The 13118-nt window shown below is 42.4% G+C and overlaps 1 protein-coding gene across 7 annotated transcripts in view; it reads left to right on the top strand.

The window, feature by feature from the left end:
• FSTL4 (follistatin like 4) overlaps positions 1–13118 on the top strand; it is a 235153-nt gene that overhangs the window by 3916 nt on the left and 218119 nt on the right. For 5 of the 7 annotated variants that reach the window (XM_042790338.1, XM_042790335.1, XM_042790336.1 and 2 more), the window contains exon 2: positions 1394–1529. In XM_042790338.1, the coding sequence (XP_042646272.1) occupies positions 1469–1529 (61 nt within the window). In that variant the 5' untranslated portion in view covers positions 1394–1468. Of the gene's footprint in view, positions 1–795; positions 956–1393; positions 1530–13118 lie in introns of those variants that run through there. The other 2 variants (XM_033006214.2, XM_033006216.2) reach the window with 2 other exon arrangements.

The raw sequence follows: 13118 nt of genomic DNA, 5'->3' as shown, positions 1-13118 counted from the left end.
CCAAGCATCAGCCTGTCACCTGCACGCTATGGAAATGCCAATGCTTGCTTTGTTAAGTGGTGTCGTGCTTCGTTACGGGTCCGTGTTAGCATCCTCTGCAGCTACAGTGAAAGGTCAAAACTTCCCTCACTACCACGGGGATGGTGCCAGGCCTGCAGACTCCTTTAGTATTTTCATTGTGAAAAGTAATGATGCAACCTGGTGTCTTCTTCCCTCAAAAGTTCAGATGAAGCACAGAGCTCTCCCAGCTGAGCTTCCAGGGCACCAGCACAGAGCTCCGCGTGTGTGAAATGCAGGGTAGTTCTATCTGACAACACTTTGAGTAGCTGCATTGCTTTAACTTCTGAATTCATTAAAAAAACCTAACAACAACAAAAAACAAACAAAACAACAAGAACGACAAAAAAACAAGCCCAAAACAAAAACAAAAAAAACCACACAAGACAAGAACCACTGCTCAAAGTGGATGCAGTTGTGGTGGACATCCTTGCATCTTCCCAGTCCCCTGCAGCTGGAGCAGGGCTGTGGAGGGTCACTGCCAGGGTGTCGGTGCTGCTGAGTAGGATGAGACTGGGAGGGACTGGAAATGTCTCTGGGACAGAGGCAAATGAGTGGAGGAACCACAGCCCCAGGAGGGGCTTACCTAAATCGTGGTTGGAGAAACACATCAGCTCTCTTCAGCACAGAATTTGTGTCAGGTCATGCAAGTTTTAGTGGGGTCGGTGACCATGTGGAGGAAGGACTGTTCCTGTGGTTTGGGGGTCAGCTGGCTGCCCCTGCAAACCTCATCGCAGCCTAAGGGGGTGGCAGTGGCTGTGTCTGCTCCGGGCAGCGTCATCCTTTAAATCCGAGGGGAATAATGATATCTTCTGTCATATTGCTGGAAGCTGCCAGTGGTCAAAGAAGTGAATGTGGGTGTCTGGGGCTTTCCCGAAGATCTGCCAAAGGTACAAGTGTGAGTGCCTGATTAGGAGGGACCCTGTGCTGCTGGGGCTTCTGGAGGCAGGATAAAATCATCCTTTGGCTTCTGCAGTACCGTAATATCATCTTCTGATGTGGTTTGCTTTTGGCCGCAGTAGTTCGGCTTAGAAATCCCAGGGCTCTGGTTCTGCAGGTGCTGTGTGGGAGTAGACTGGGAACAGCATGTCCCGTGGAGGATAGGTTTGGGGTAAATGTTTCACAAAGCTGCTACAATGTGGGAATTCATTGCACTAGTGGTTGAAAACCAGGAAAATCGGTGTTTTGCTGCATGTGCTGTGGGAGTCTGAAAAGCTCCATTGGCACCGACCGAGAGCGGACGGGTGCTGTCAGCTGAAGCTTCCACCGTGTTATTGCATCTGAGCTGGGCTTTGTTGAGATGACTGTTTTATGACCGTTCTCTTGTTTTCAACAGACGTGAAATGATGAAATCAAGAAGCTTTTGGTTATCTCTTGTATTGCTTGGGGTTTTCCCATCGGTCACGAGGGGATGGATGGACACGGACAGGAGCAGAAGGCTGTATTCGGATGTGGGGAGGTTGCATCAAGAGGTACTGTACACCAGCTGCTGCAGCAGCTACAACTCTTGTGTTTCTATTTTTGTGCTGTGTTCAGTCTCTTCATGCTGTGAAAATGGAAAATGAGTGAGGGCTTATCTGTGTATATTTGTATTAAACATCTGTAGAGGAGGATAATGAAGGAATAGTGAAGCAGAAGCTCTTACACTTTTTGAGCATACTCAAATTGTTCTGGGAGTGCAATTGTGCATCTGGCCATGGTGAAGGTGCTGTCTTTGCCCCAAAGACTTTGTGGTATGCTCTGTCCTAGGGCTGCTGGGACCAATGAAACTAAATTTAATAAGTAAATTTTGTCCTGGCTCTTCATTTGGGTCACTGGATGTTCACATGCAACCTGCAAAAAGTCATTTTGCTGCTTAAAAAAAAAATGAAAACTGAGATGAAGGTAGCCGCAAAGTTACTGTCCGGAACGTTTCTCTCCTGACTTTCTGATGTCAAACCCCTGTGAAGCACAAAGGGACCAAGGGGGCACGGTGTCCGTAGTGAGGGATGGCGATCTTCATCCAGCCGTGGAGGACCCCACGCCTGCCCCGATGGGGAGCTGGGACTTGTCGTGCCTTAGCGTGGGACGGTGCCACGCTCCTCCGCCTTCAACCCTTGGGACTGGGCCAGTGGAGAAGCGACTGAGCCCGTTCCCAGTGCTCAAGGCGGCAGCGTTGGCTTTTGTTGAGAGGTGTGGGTTAAGCAGGTCCCCCCATTCTGGTGGGCGCCCAGTGTGGCCGTCCCAGTGGGGACGGTGGCTCTCCAGACCGGAGCCCGCAGCGTGGCTCGCTGCACAGAGGCGGGTAGGCTCAGATTTTCACGGGGCTGAGGCATGCAAATAAGACCATAAAAATCCAGAGATGTATGAAAAGAAAATGAGGAATGCTGAAACAATTTTAGTTATTTAATTAGTTCCTGATTATCATAGGTTTGCTAAATGATTGCTCAAATGGCTGAAAGTGTGAGATGGTGGGGGAGGCTGGGGAAAGGAGACTGGTATTTTTTAAAATGCCACTGCCTAGAACACTTACATACTGGTAGAGACATTAGTCAGTGCCAGGCTAATGATGAGCCCGTGATGGATTCATGCTGCAATTGGATCTGTTTAAGCCTCAGGATTTTGTTCTAGTTGGAGAATCCCATTTCTCCCAGTCACATCTCATCTACGAACAGCCACAGTTGTGTGCAGTATTTCAATAAAGCAGTTTAAGGCAATTAAAAAGATGCTTTTTGCTGCTTAGCAGGAATCAAAAATAATTTCAGTGGAGTTGGAGATTCTGCAGTTTGAGTTCTGTCTCGGGTGTACTTTTTCCTTGATGGATCCATCTTCTGTTCTGTAAAAATGAGGAAAAACAGTTTTCCTCTACACCTCCACTGTTATTTTGTTGCTGTGTAGACTCAGGTAGTACACTGGCACTCTATTAAACATGTTCCTGTATCATCTCAGATCACTTTTGCTTTTTTATTAAAAATAATTAAGAATTTTGCATGCTTTTGCATTTAAAATTCTCATTCTTCACTAATGAGTATTAGTTTTGATTTTTCTGGAAAAGTTACTCTGAGGAATTAAATTAATTACTCAAATGATTTACTTTAACATAAATTGTAGAACTGTTATACTACTTGAAAGACATTAATTCATTTGATCTTCATTTAAAAACCATGAAGCTATTGCACCAATTGATATTCCTTGAGGTGAAAGGATCTAAGCTAGAAATACATTTGTTCAGGTTTGCACAGAATTAATAGGTCTAAATATTAAAATTTTTAATGTACAAAGAATGCAGTTAAAATAGCTTCAAGGGATGTAAGTTATAATGCAGACTTTTAAAAAGTAACTGTACAGAAAGCTCATTCCAGAAGAAACGGTGTTTATACAGTGTGGCACCAAGCAGCAAGATGAATCTGGAAGCCCTGAACATAGCTTTCAGGTAGGTCAGTAAAACTGAGATAACTGCTGTCTTGTCTCAAAAGGCATTTATTTTATCTTTCAGAAAATAGTTTAGCCATAATACCTTTTGAATAATAAAAATCATGTGAAATCCTTTGTAGTGATACTGAGCTCTGCTCAATTTGGAGCTCCTTATTCACAAGAAGTGTTACCCAATTTGTGATTTGATTAATATGTAATTCCATTAACTTGTGCTTAAAACATTGAATCACAAATAGAAAAGCTCCTAGCAATTCACTAAATTGCTTTAAAAATATGTAAAGGGTTAATTTACAGGTCAAATAATTTGAAGTATGCTCTGATCTAAAATTCCTATGAATTTCATCAAAGCAAATACTTGGGTATGGGTCACTGACCTTCACTAATACTTGTTCTGATCTACATAGGGACAAGTTTACTGAATTAAAAACATTGCTTAATTTATGTTCAGATTGCTAAATCGATTTCTTCATGGTCTATGGTAGAATTATTGCAGTTGTGCTTTGCATTTATAAAGGAAAAATAAGTCTTGAGGCCATAGACTGCAATATACAGCCCTTCTGCATGAGAAATTAACTCTTGCCGCAGCAGTGGTGTTATGTTTTCCTGATGCTCAGCCTTCCACCCCGCAAATATATGGGGTGTTCCTGAGAAGAGATTGGTTTGAAATATTCTTAGTCCCGATTAGGATAGTTAACGTGTGCATGCAGTCTAAAATTCCATGGGCATAGAATGAACTGAAATAGAAAACCTAATTTAAAAAAGGGACAATAGTAGTATTTAACCGAAAAGCTGCAATTTGCTTGGTCTGTATTAATTTTGGAGAATATGGCTGTCACTTTTACATTGTGAAACTTCTCACAGGCTGGTTCCAGAGGGTACTGGAAAGCTCTTGAAGCTTCTGGGTGCTGCACATGGACCTCTGTGGAGCTAGGAGGTGCGGCTTCCCAGGGTTGAACCTTTGGGGGAATAAATCCTGCTGAGTGGAATGTATGCCAAAATACATAAGTACTTGGAGCTCAGCACTCTGGGGTGATATTTTTGGACAGGTTTTACCTCTGCCTTCAGCAAGGCTGATTCCGTGATGAAGTTGGACATTTTAGAAGTGACCGTGTTTCATGAGCAGCTCTGCGCTGGCTTAGAAGGGGTTTGAGTTGCCTGTGAAGCACCAGGTTTTGCAATCTAGGGTCACCTTTCCTTTCTTGAAAGAAATTCTCAAAAATATAGCTGTGAGTCGTTGCCAGCATCTGTGAAGGGAGTTTCTAGTATGAGCACAACAGAAGAGACAAACAACCTGGATCTGAAATAACCCTGGAGTTCAGATTTGAGGGGGAACTTGGCCAGGAGATTCTGATGGAAAGCCAGTGGTACTACTCCACTCAGTCTCTACAGGGTTATCCGCACTAGTAGCTCAGACTCATTTTTTCAGCCTACTGGGGTATTTTACAAAAGCATCTTATTAAATATTGAAATTGGACAGCTAGCTTCTCCTGTTCCCTGCTTTCTGTGTGAAGCTGCTTTTCGGTATGTGCCAAAGCCAAGCTGTTTTTGCCATGGTTCTTGGGGCAAGTTTCTCGTCTCATCTCAACCCATGGTGCAGCAGAGCAGTGCTGCAGGTCTTCATCAGCGCTTCCAGGAGCGAGTCTCCAATCTGCTGCAGGGAGCTCCTCAAACACAAGTCAGCACAGCACCGAGCCTCAGAAATTAATTTCTGTGTTATGTTTTCCAGGGCACTGCTGGCAGGTAGCCTGAGCAATGTTGTCCTAGCTGGATAGTGTGAAAGTGGAGAATAATCCTGTGTTGAGGTACACGTGTAGTTGTTTTGTGCTGAATTATTAAAGGGAATAGTTGGATGTCACTGACAGCGGTTACAGTACCAACTGGCAGGCGGGCATCCTGTGGTCTGCTCTGGCCTACAGAACCAGAACTGCCCTGGGGTTTTGTAGAAATACTTGCTTTTATTTGTCTTTCATGCCATGCTCTGTTTTTGTCCCCCATTCTCCTATTGAAGAAATCTCATGAGACACCAGGAACATGTGCCCAGCACCCCGTGCTCCTGCGGGGATGAGAGCTGCCTCTCTGGGGAGGCTCCTCCAGCGCAGAGCTAACAAGTGATGCTGAGTGCTCACACGAGTACCAGTGGCTCTTGCAGATCTGAGCATGTTTACTTCTCCCTTTTCCGCGCTGCAAGGTATTCGTACCTCACTGATGCACCTTAACTGTCTGCTCCCTGTAAGGAGCAAGACACTGCTGGTGTGCAGGGGTGTATCGAATTTGGACTGTGACAGCACAGTTCAAGGGTAAACTAGACCAGCTTTGCCAGTATTTCAGTTCCTTAATAATTTTTACCCACTATGTTTGTTACCTTATCTGGCTTGTGCCTCAAATTATATCACCAATCTCAGTATCATGTAGTTATACCAATGTTTATTTTTATGCTAATGACTGTAGCAAACATGCTAATTTCTTTAAGGTACCACAACTTTCTTATTGGCATTTGGAAATTATTGGCTGTATAGGATATCCATCATTTGGCTTCTTCATTAGTTACTTGCATGACACTTGAGCTGCTTAAAATCTCCCAAGTAGTCACTTTAAACTTTACCATGACTGGGAACAGCTGGGTCATACCAGCCCCTCAGTGCCATCCTGCACAGGATAAAGCATCCTTCTGGAGTCCACTCACCGCCTCAACTGCACTTGTCCAGGAGTATCAATTATTGCTGAAATTCCTAATTGTCTTCAGATTCTTAAATATTGTTTCACTTACTGCGGCAGCTAAAGACCGCAGTTGGTTATTCCAAGCAGCGGGGGAGTCGTGGGGATGATTCTGTGCTCCTTCCCTCAGCAAAGTCATATTTCCTGATCTGACAGACTACGAGAGGAGTGCTTTGGGAAGCAAGGTACAAAATTGCAAAGGCTTTTGATAAAAGCTTTTGCTTATAATTCAAATAGAGGCATAATTTCAGAGCATGAGCTTGGAATAAGACAGGCACAGTGTATCAATTTTATATGCAGTTGAAGATCTAATATCCTGGTATTTATTTTAAGAATTATTATTAGTAATGTATTCTCTGCCATGTGTGTACTCTTTCTGCTTGTAAGTCAGTTTGGGAAAAGGAAGGAAAAAATCAGATTTGAGTTAAAATCTATACTGTGCTACAGCCTGCTCCTGTTTTAAACATTAATGAAGGTAAAGGGAGACAAGACTTAAATTTATTTTTGTATCACTTTAGTATACACTGGTAATTCACTTCTCCTTACCTGCATTTATGTGGTATCTCTAACAAGCTGTAATTGCTGTTTATAGACTATTCTAGATTTTAACTAGTATATTATCCCTGTGGAGATGAGATGCTGTTGATTTGAGTGCTGGTTATCTGCAGATCAAAGTGCTGTGGAATATTTTCATAGTATTTGGATGTACATGTTGGCATCCTCCCTCTGCATCCTTATGCCCCATGTACTCCTTCCCCTGTACCCAGAGGGTTTAATAAGTGCTGTTTCTTATGGGATGGTACCCAGAGGGTTTAATAAATGCTATATCTTGTGGGATGCTATCATGCTTGAAGTACTAGAAAATTTGAATGTTGGGTTACTTGGAGCAAGGCAGGTACTGTATACTCGAATAACGGCATAAAATTTGATGAATTTTAGTTTACATAGATAGTTATGGCTCAACAGTGAGAGTGTCAGGGATTGCCAGGGTGCAGCTGTAGCACAACTAAAGATGAAACCCTGTTGTATGCAGCTTCTTAGAGAACCAAAATCCTGCTTCCTTTATTTTTCTCTTTTTTTTTTTGAACTTCTGGTAAGATACAGTGTATGATACCTCTTGGTGGTCCTGCCAGGGTCTGTCACCTTCCAGCTACCAGCAACTGGGACCAGTTAGTTCTGGGGTGCCTTGGGTAGTAATGACCTTGAATTTTGGTGCTGCTGTCGCTGGAGGTAGCTGGTGCTTGGATGCTGTCCTCCCGGGAGTGGAGAGACCATGGGCTTGGGGTGCCCGGCTCTGTGCCGAGCTGTGGCACAAACTGACTGCAGGAATCAAATTTCAGTAAAGTTTTTCTCGTGTCACAGGTGAGCAGCTGTGAGAAATCATACCTAGGTGGGGAAATGCTGCTATATTCCTGAAGCAAAGAATTAGACCAGAGTAAAATATCTTGCAAATAAAAAAGGAATGTAAGGCAATTTTAACTTGGCTGCGATGTGGCAGAGGGTTACACTTTCTGATATTCTGTTCGGAAGCTATTTAACCTTAAATGACTAAATATTGACTATTTTTTTTCCAAACATAGCATATTCTCTCTTAAAAAAAAAAAAAAAAAAGGCTGTACCAGTACTTTTTAAAGGAAGACAGTCTGTTTAGAGTACTTTCTACCGTCAAGCAGGGGAATTCTCAGTTTTTTTAGATTAGGAAGGGTACATCTGCAAATTTGGGGTTTCTAAAACAGGCATCCCATGAGCTTCCCTATGACAATGTGGAAATTTATGGAGGTATACCTGAATTTCTCCTCTGAAGTCCAGAAATAGTAGCGAGTAAAATCAGAGATGCAGCAATTATCTCAATTAGCTACCGTATGGGTGAGCAGATGATACTGTATGATGTGAGACATCAGAGCTTCTCTCAATGTTTATAGCAGACAGAACAAATCTAAATTGCCAGTATCTGTACTGATGGCAAGCTTTCTCTAAACAGTAGTGTGTGATTTATTTTTTTTTACCTCATGCTTGCTCAAAAAAAAATAAAGTGGATGTTCCCTGCCTCATTAGCATCTTTTCAGAAAATATTCTGTGTTCGTGGTTGTAAACAGAAAATCCTGGTTGTCAAACTAAGCTGCATATTAGTCATAACCACTGCAAATGCTACAATCCGTATGCAGAGTGCCTTACCTAGCCCTGTACTGGATGTCAGTGTAATTTTATTGACCCCTCACTTGAGATAAGGAAGAGCATGCTCTGAAGGGGAAGAAAAAATCCCTGGGATGATAATCTATTAATAGGAACAGCCTCTTTATTAATTTTCTAAATGAGTCAGGGCTGTATATTTAGAAATTGTACAGCAGTTAGGCTGATCCTGAGAGCAGGGCCCTGGAGACTTAGTGTGTGCAGAGGTAACATCTGATTTAGTGATAGACCCAGCGTGAGCCCAGCTGCATGTGCTGAATTTGATTTATCCCCTTGCACAAGCACTGCAGTCTCTTCCACAAAGTATCTGGTAAGAGGGCTGCTGCAGTCCAGCAATACAGGCAACTTGTGGATCTGAAATGAGTTCTCTATTCTTCTGCGTCTCTTCCATCTTTCTTGGCAAAGTCCTCTATGTTAACCTCTGCTTATGATCATAAGGAAGGGGCTCCTTTTGACTAAATCTACATCAGTATTAAAGGGCAGGAGACTGAAAACACTGCAGGGTTATCCTGTGAATCGCTGTACTTGAAGGCAGTTGGTTCCTGTTTGGTACCAAACTTAGTGCTACATGTTGGGCATTGTGCTTGTGGGATCAGAGCTGCTGGCAGAAGGGATGGCCAATGCACAGCCTCACACCCATCTCTCTGGATACTGGTCTGTTAATGGAGGAAGTTGGGAAAGAAAGAACGCTACAGAGACACTGTACTGTGAAGATTTGCACCTTAAAATACTACACTGAGCTTTTGTTGATTCCACCTTGTGATGTGCCTCTCTGCGTGCCTGGGCTATAAGTACTCATCCTCTGGCTCTAGTCAAAGGAAAAGTGGAAAGAAATAGCAGACAGGATCTTGTCTTTTCTCATTTCAAGCCTAACTGTGACTGTTTAATTACTAACCTTACAAAGCGTGCTCACTTTTCTCTTCACATTAGAATGCAGGAAATTGCATGTGGCTACATGTGGATGTTCAGGGACAAAAGGAAGAACAACGGTTGCAGAAAAATCAGGAAGGAGTCCTTTTTCCCTCCTTGTTGGTAGGTTGTCTGTGTGCATTGCGTGCCTCTTACAAACCAAGTATAAAGTACCGTGTAGTTACTGTAATTTGTAACAGTGCTAGGCTCTGTGTGCATTCCAGAGCAGTATTTTAGGGCAGGGAGCCTTGTCCCATGCTCCAGGTCTGCAGCCCCACAAGGCAGCACAAGTACGTCCAGCCTGGAACTGGTGGTTGTGATTCTTGTCAAACTGTAGGCTGTGTTAGGAGTGGGTTGGCATATTTTTATTTAAGACTGCTAAGAGTGTGTATTATACATACACCTTAATGTCTAGTCCGCAGCTGTAGGATCCAGGTTAACAGATTGCTTTTAATCATGCACAGCAGCTTCTAGTGATGGGACTTTATACACACAGCAAGTGATTATAAATTCTAGATGCCCAATGACACTGTTTTAGCCTGCTGTATGTGGTAAATATTACCTGCCTAAAGGCTGGACTGTGCCATTTTTCTAGAGTTAGGGAGAACATCATGAGCATCTTGTTTGTGTGTCCACGTCTTGTCCCCAGTCCCACAGGTGTGTTGAAGCTTTGGGGAAGCTCTTCTTTGTCCTGTGCTTCCTGCAGACAGCCCTGGGTTAGCTTTGTTTCTGAATGACCTCCCCTCGCTCATGCTGCAATAACAATTTCATGTAGTTAAGCATCCACATGACTTCTGCTCTGCCTGCTCCTTCCTTGGCTGGAGAGAATATGTGGATATTATTAACAGGGATTGCCCTTGAAGTGTGGGAATTAGGTTTCTACATGACAAAGTCCTCACAGTTCAATACAGCAATTTCTTGGGCTTCATAGAGCACTTTTTCTATTCAGAAAATAGCCCTTCAGTGTGTTGGTCTTACCTGTAGCTATTTATAAAGCTAAGAGGAGCACACACGTGGTCCTTCCCCGCCCCCCTGTTTACTTGAATGCAGCTCTAAAAAGCAAAAGTGATCAACTGCTGGTTAGCGTTGGTGTAATAAACCTAAGCTGAAGTGATCTTAACAGGGAAATTAATATTCTTAGTGTAGTGGTGGTGGTTCTACGTTTCCTGGGCTTCACTTGTTAAAGACATTCAAGGGCAGCACACCAAAGGCCGTGTACCAAGACACTGAATAGGGCTGTCCAGCAAACTTGAGTTTGCTCAACCACGGGAGAGCTGAAGCCAAGTCTTCCATTAGCCAAGAGTGCAAAAAAAAAAAAAAAAAGTTAATTAGGTGGAGAGGGAAGTGAAATAGAGTATTTGAGAAAGAAAACCTTTGTAAAGTGTTTTGGTGGAAATGGGAGCCTGAGCTAGGAAGGTCCTTTTCCAGCAGAGTCTGGTGATGAGGGGCCTCCCGCTTCAGCAGCAGAAGAGCCGGGGCTCAGGTACCCTGCTCTCCCTGCAGCAGGGATTTCCAGGAGGCAGAGCATCGCCTTGGATAGTGCACAGTATGTTCTTTGTAGGTATATAGGACAAATGTGGAAAAGTCTTATGGGGAGGTATTTAAAGGTTTTATTTAGACTGATACCAAACCACCTCAATGTGTTTTTGCTGCTTTGATCCATCACTAATGACCGTCAGTAAATCTGTTTGCAGCACGTTGGCTACCAAGCACTGTACTATATTGTGTATTCCCTCTGGGTAGCTGTATTTTAACTCCGCACAATGAAATTCCCCCCCCGCCCCCAAGTTTGTTCTGAATGAAAGCAGATTCTTCATTCCAGAAATACTCTGCTCATCCATGGGCCTATGATTCAGCATTAATCAGGAGCCTATAACACAAACCAGCTATTATGTCTTGGCAGGACATCTAGACACTGTCTCCTGAAAGACTGACATTCCCTTTTTGTAAGATCAGAAAAGGGATTTGTGCAAAACAGTTGTTAAATTGGATAAGGTTCATGCAGGTGTTTGATGTGCAACACATGGCAGCTACGGGGGAGGGAAGCTGTGTGACAGCAGGTAGTGAACTGTATCTCTGATTTTTATTTTTATTTTTGTCCCTTCTAATCCAGGTAGGATTAGTAATTGTACTCGATGACACTGTATCTGCTTTTGTGCACTGACCCTGGCTTGGTTGGTCTTTTGGAGATACAGTTTTTAAGTAGCTACATGTCTAGTGAAAAGCAATACTGTAGCAAATATGCTACATTGATTTCCCCATAATAATAATTAGGGACTTCAGATACAGAAGGACCTTTTATTCTGCATTCAATTAATTAACATTAAAAAGCAGGAAAATAGGTGCTAAAAGCGAACCTTGACAAATAAAACTGTTGTATTGCATTAATGAAATGCTACTTAAAATAGGATTCATGAAGAAGCTTTATAGAAGGAATGAGAAATCTGAAACAAATTTTTCCCTTCAAAGCATATGATTTATGCTCTGATAAAATTAGATTTTTAGTTAAAGGAATTTGCAGACATTAAATGGTGCCCATGAAATAAGTCTCATTTATAACCATCTGCTTTATGGCTTCTGCAGAAGAATATTCCTCAGGCAATGCATCCGAGAACTTTAGTGTCATTTTTATCAAAATAGTTTGGCGTTATACTAGTAACACTATTAAAACCTCTGTGTGATTTTTTTTTTTTTTTTTTTAACTTGAGAGCAGTATCTTTAAAGAAAGGGTGACTATTCCTTCTTCTGAAGAGATTGCCCAAGTCATAGCGTGTGGCATGGTGCCTGTGGCCAGTTGTTGGTAATGACTCTTAGTGGTATACGAGATCACTAATACAAAGGTCTTACGTTCAACATGGCCTCAAGGAGAAAAATTAGCGTTTTCTTTTTTTTTCTGTACTACAGAAGAGAGATGTTTTGACTGAGGAAAACTAAGAAAAATGAGTCCTTGCCATAGCTTCACTTTACTAGAGGGATAGAAACCAGGATTGTGTCTGTACCTGGATCTGATGCCTTTTTGTGACTGCTCTTTAAGCCCAGCCACAGTTGCCAGGTATTTTTCCCATTTCCCATTTTTCTGTGTACTCTCCTGAAATGTTGAGTGTACTCAGTGCCATTGGTCTTTTCTCCATGGAAGGGGATGTTTTGGGGGACATACCAAGTGCTGATACTCTCCCAGGTAATGAGAAGTGATGACTTGCAGCCTGACCTCACGTTCTGCCATTGCATTTCTAACAAGATTTTCCTCTGAATCCTGCATCTGTTTTTTGGGATAGTTTACATTCACTAGAGCTTATAATTATAAGGGGAACAGAGTAAAAGAAGGGAAACTTTGAAGACCATCCTTTGTTTTTCACGATGTCTATGTAGTTCCTTTCATGGAAATACCAAAAGAGTATTTAATACAAGGAAGCTGACACTTGAATTTTTTATAGACTGTGATTGTCTTTTTTCTTTTGATCAATGTAATAGTTGTAATTAGTTTTAGTGTTGCTAAGCTTTTGAACTGCAGAGAATTCAAACAGCTTGTTAAAGTGAGGGACTCCAGGGGAACTTTAAAAGTACTCTTTCTTTTTGCATATATTATATGTACACGGGCTTAATGATAGCAGGCTGTATCTGAATTTTTATCCTGTGCCCCACCTCTCAAACTAATATTTTGAAAAGCTCTGAGAGGTCCCTGGAGTATAACTGTCTACGCAGCTCAGAGCTTTGCTGCCTAAAGAGGATAAATGCTTTGAAGTCTGTACTAATCCTGAATGTCATTTTATATATTTCTCAAGATCACTGAGGTAGTATCCTACAGGGAGTAATAACTTAGAATTTTTACAAGC

Source organism: Tyto alba, unplaced genomic scaffold (assembly GCF_018691265.1).
Source record: "Tyto alba isolate M040663 unplaced genomic scaffold, T.alba_DEE_v4.0 Super-Scaffold_17, whole genome shotgun sequence".
NCBI classification, from domain to species: domain Eukaryota; kingdom Metazoa; phylum Chordata; class Aves; order Strigiformes; family Tytonidae; genus Tyto; species Tyto alba.
The sequence above is the reverse complement of the archived record's forward strand: the minus strand, read 5'-3'. Positions and strand labels throughout refer to the sequence as shown.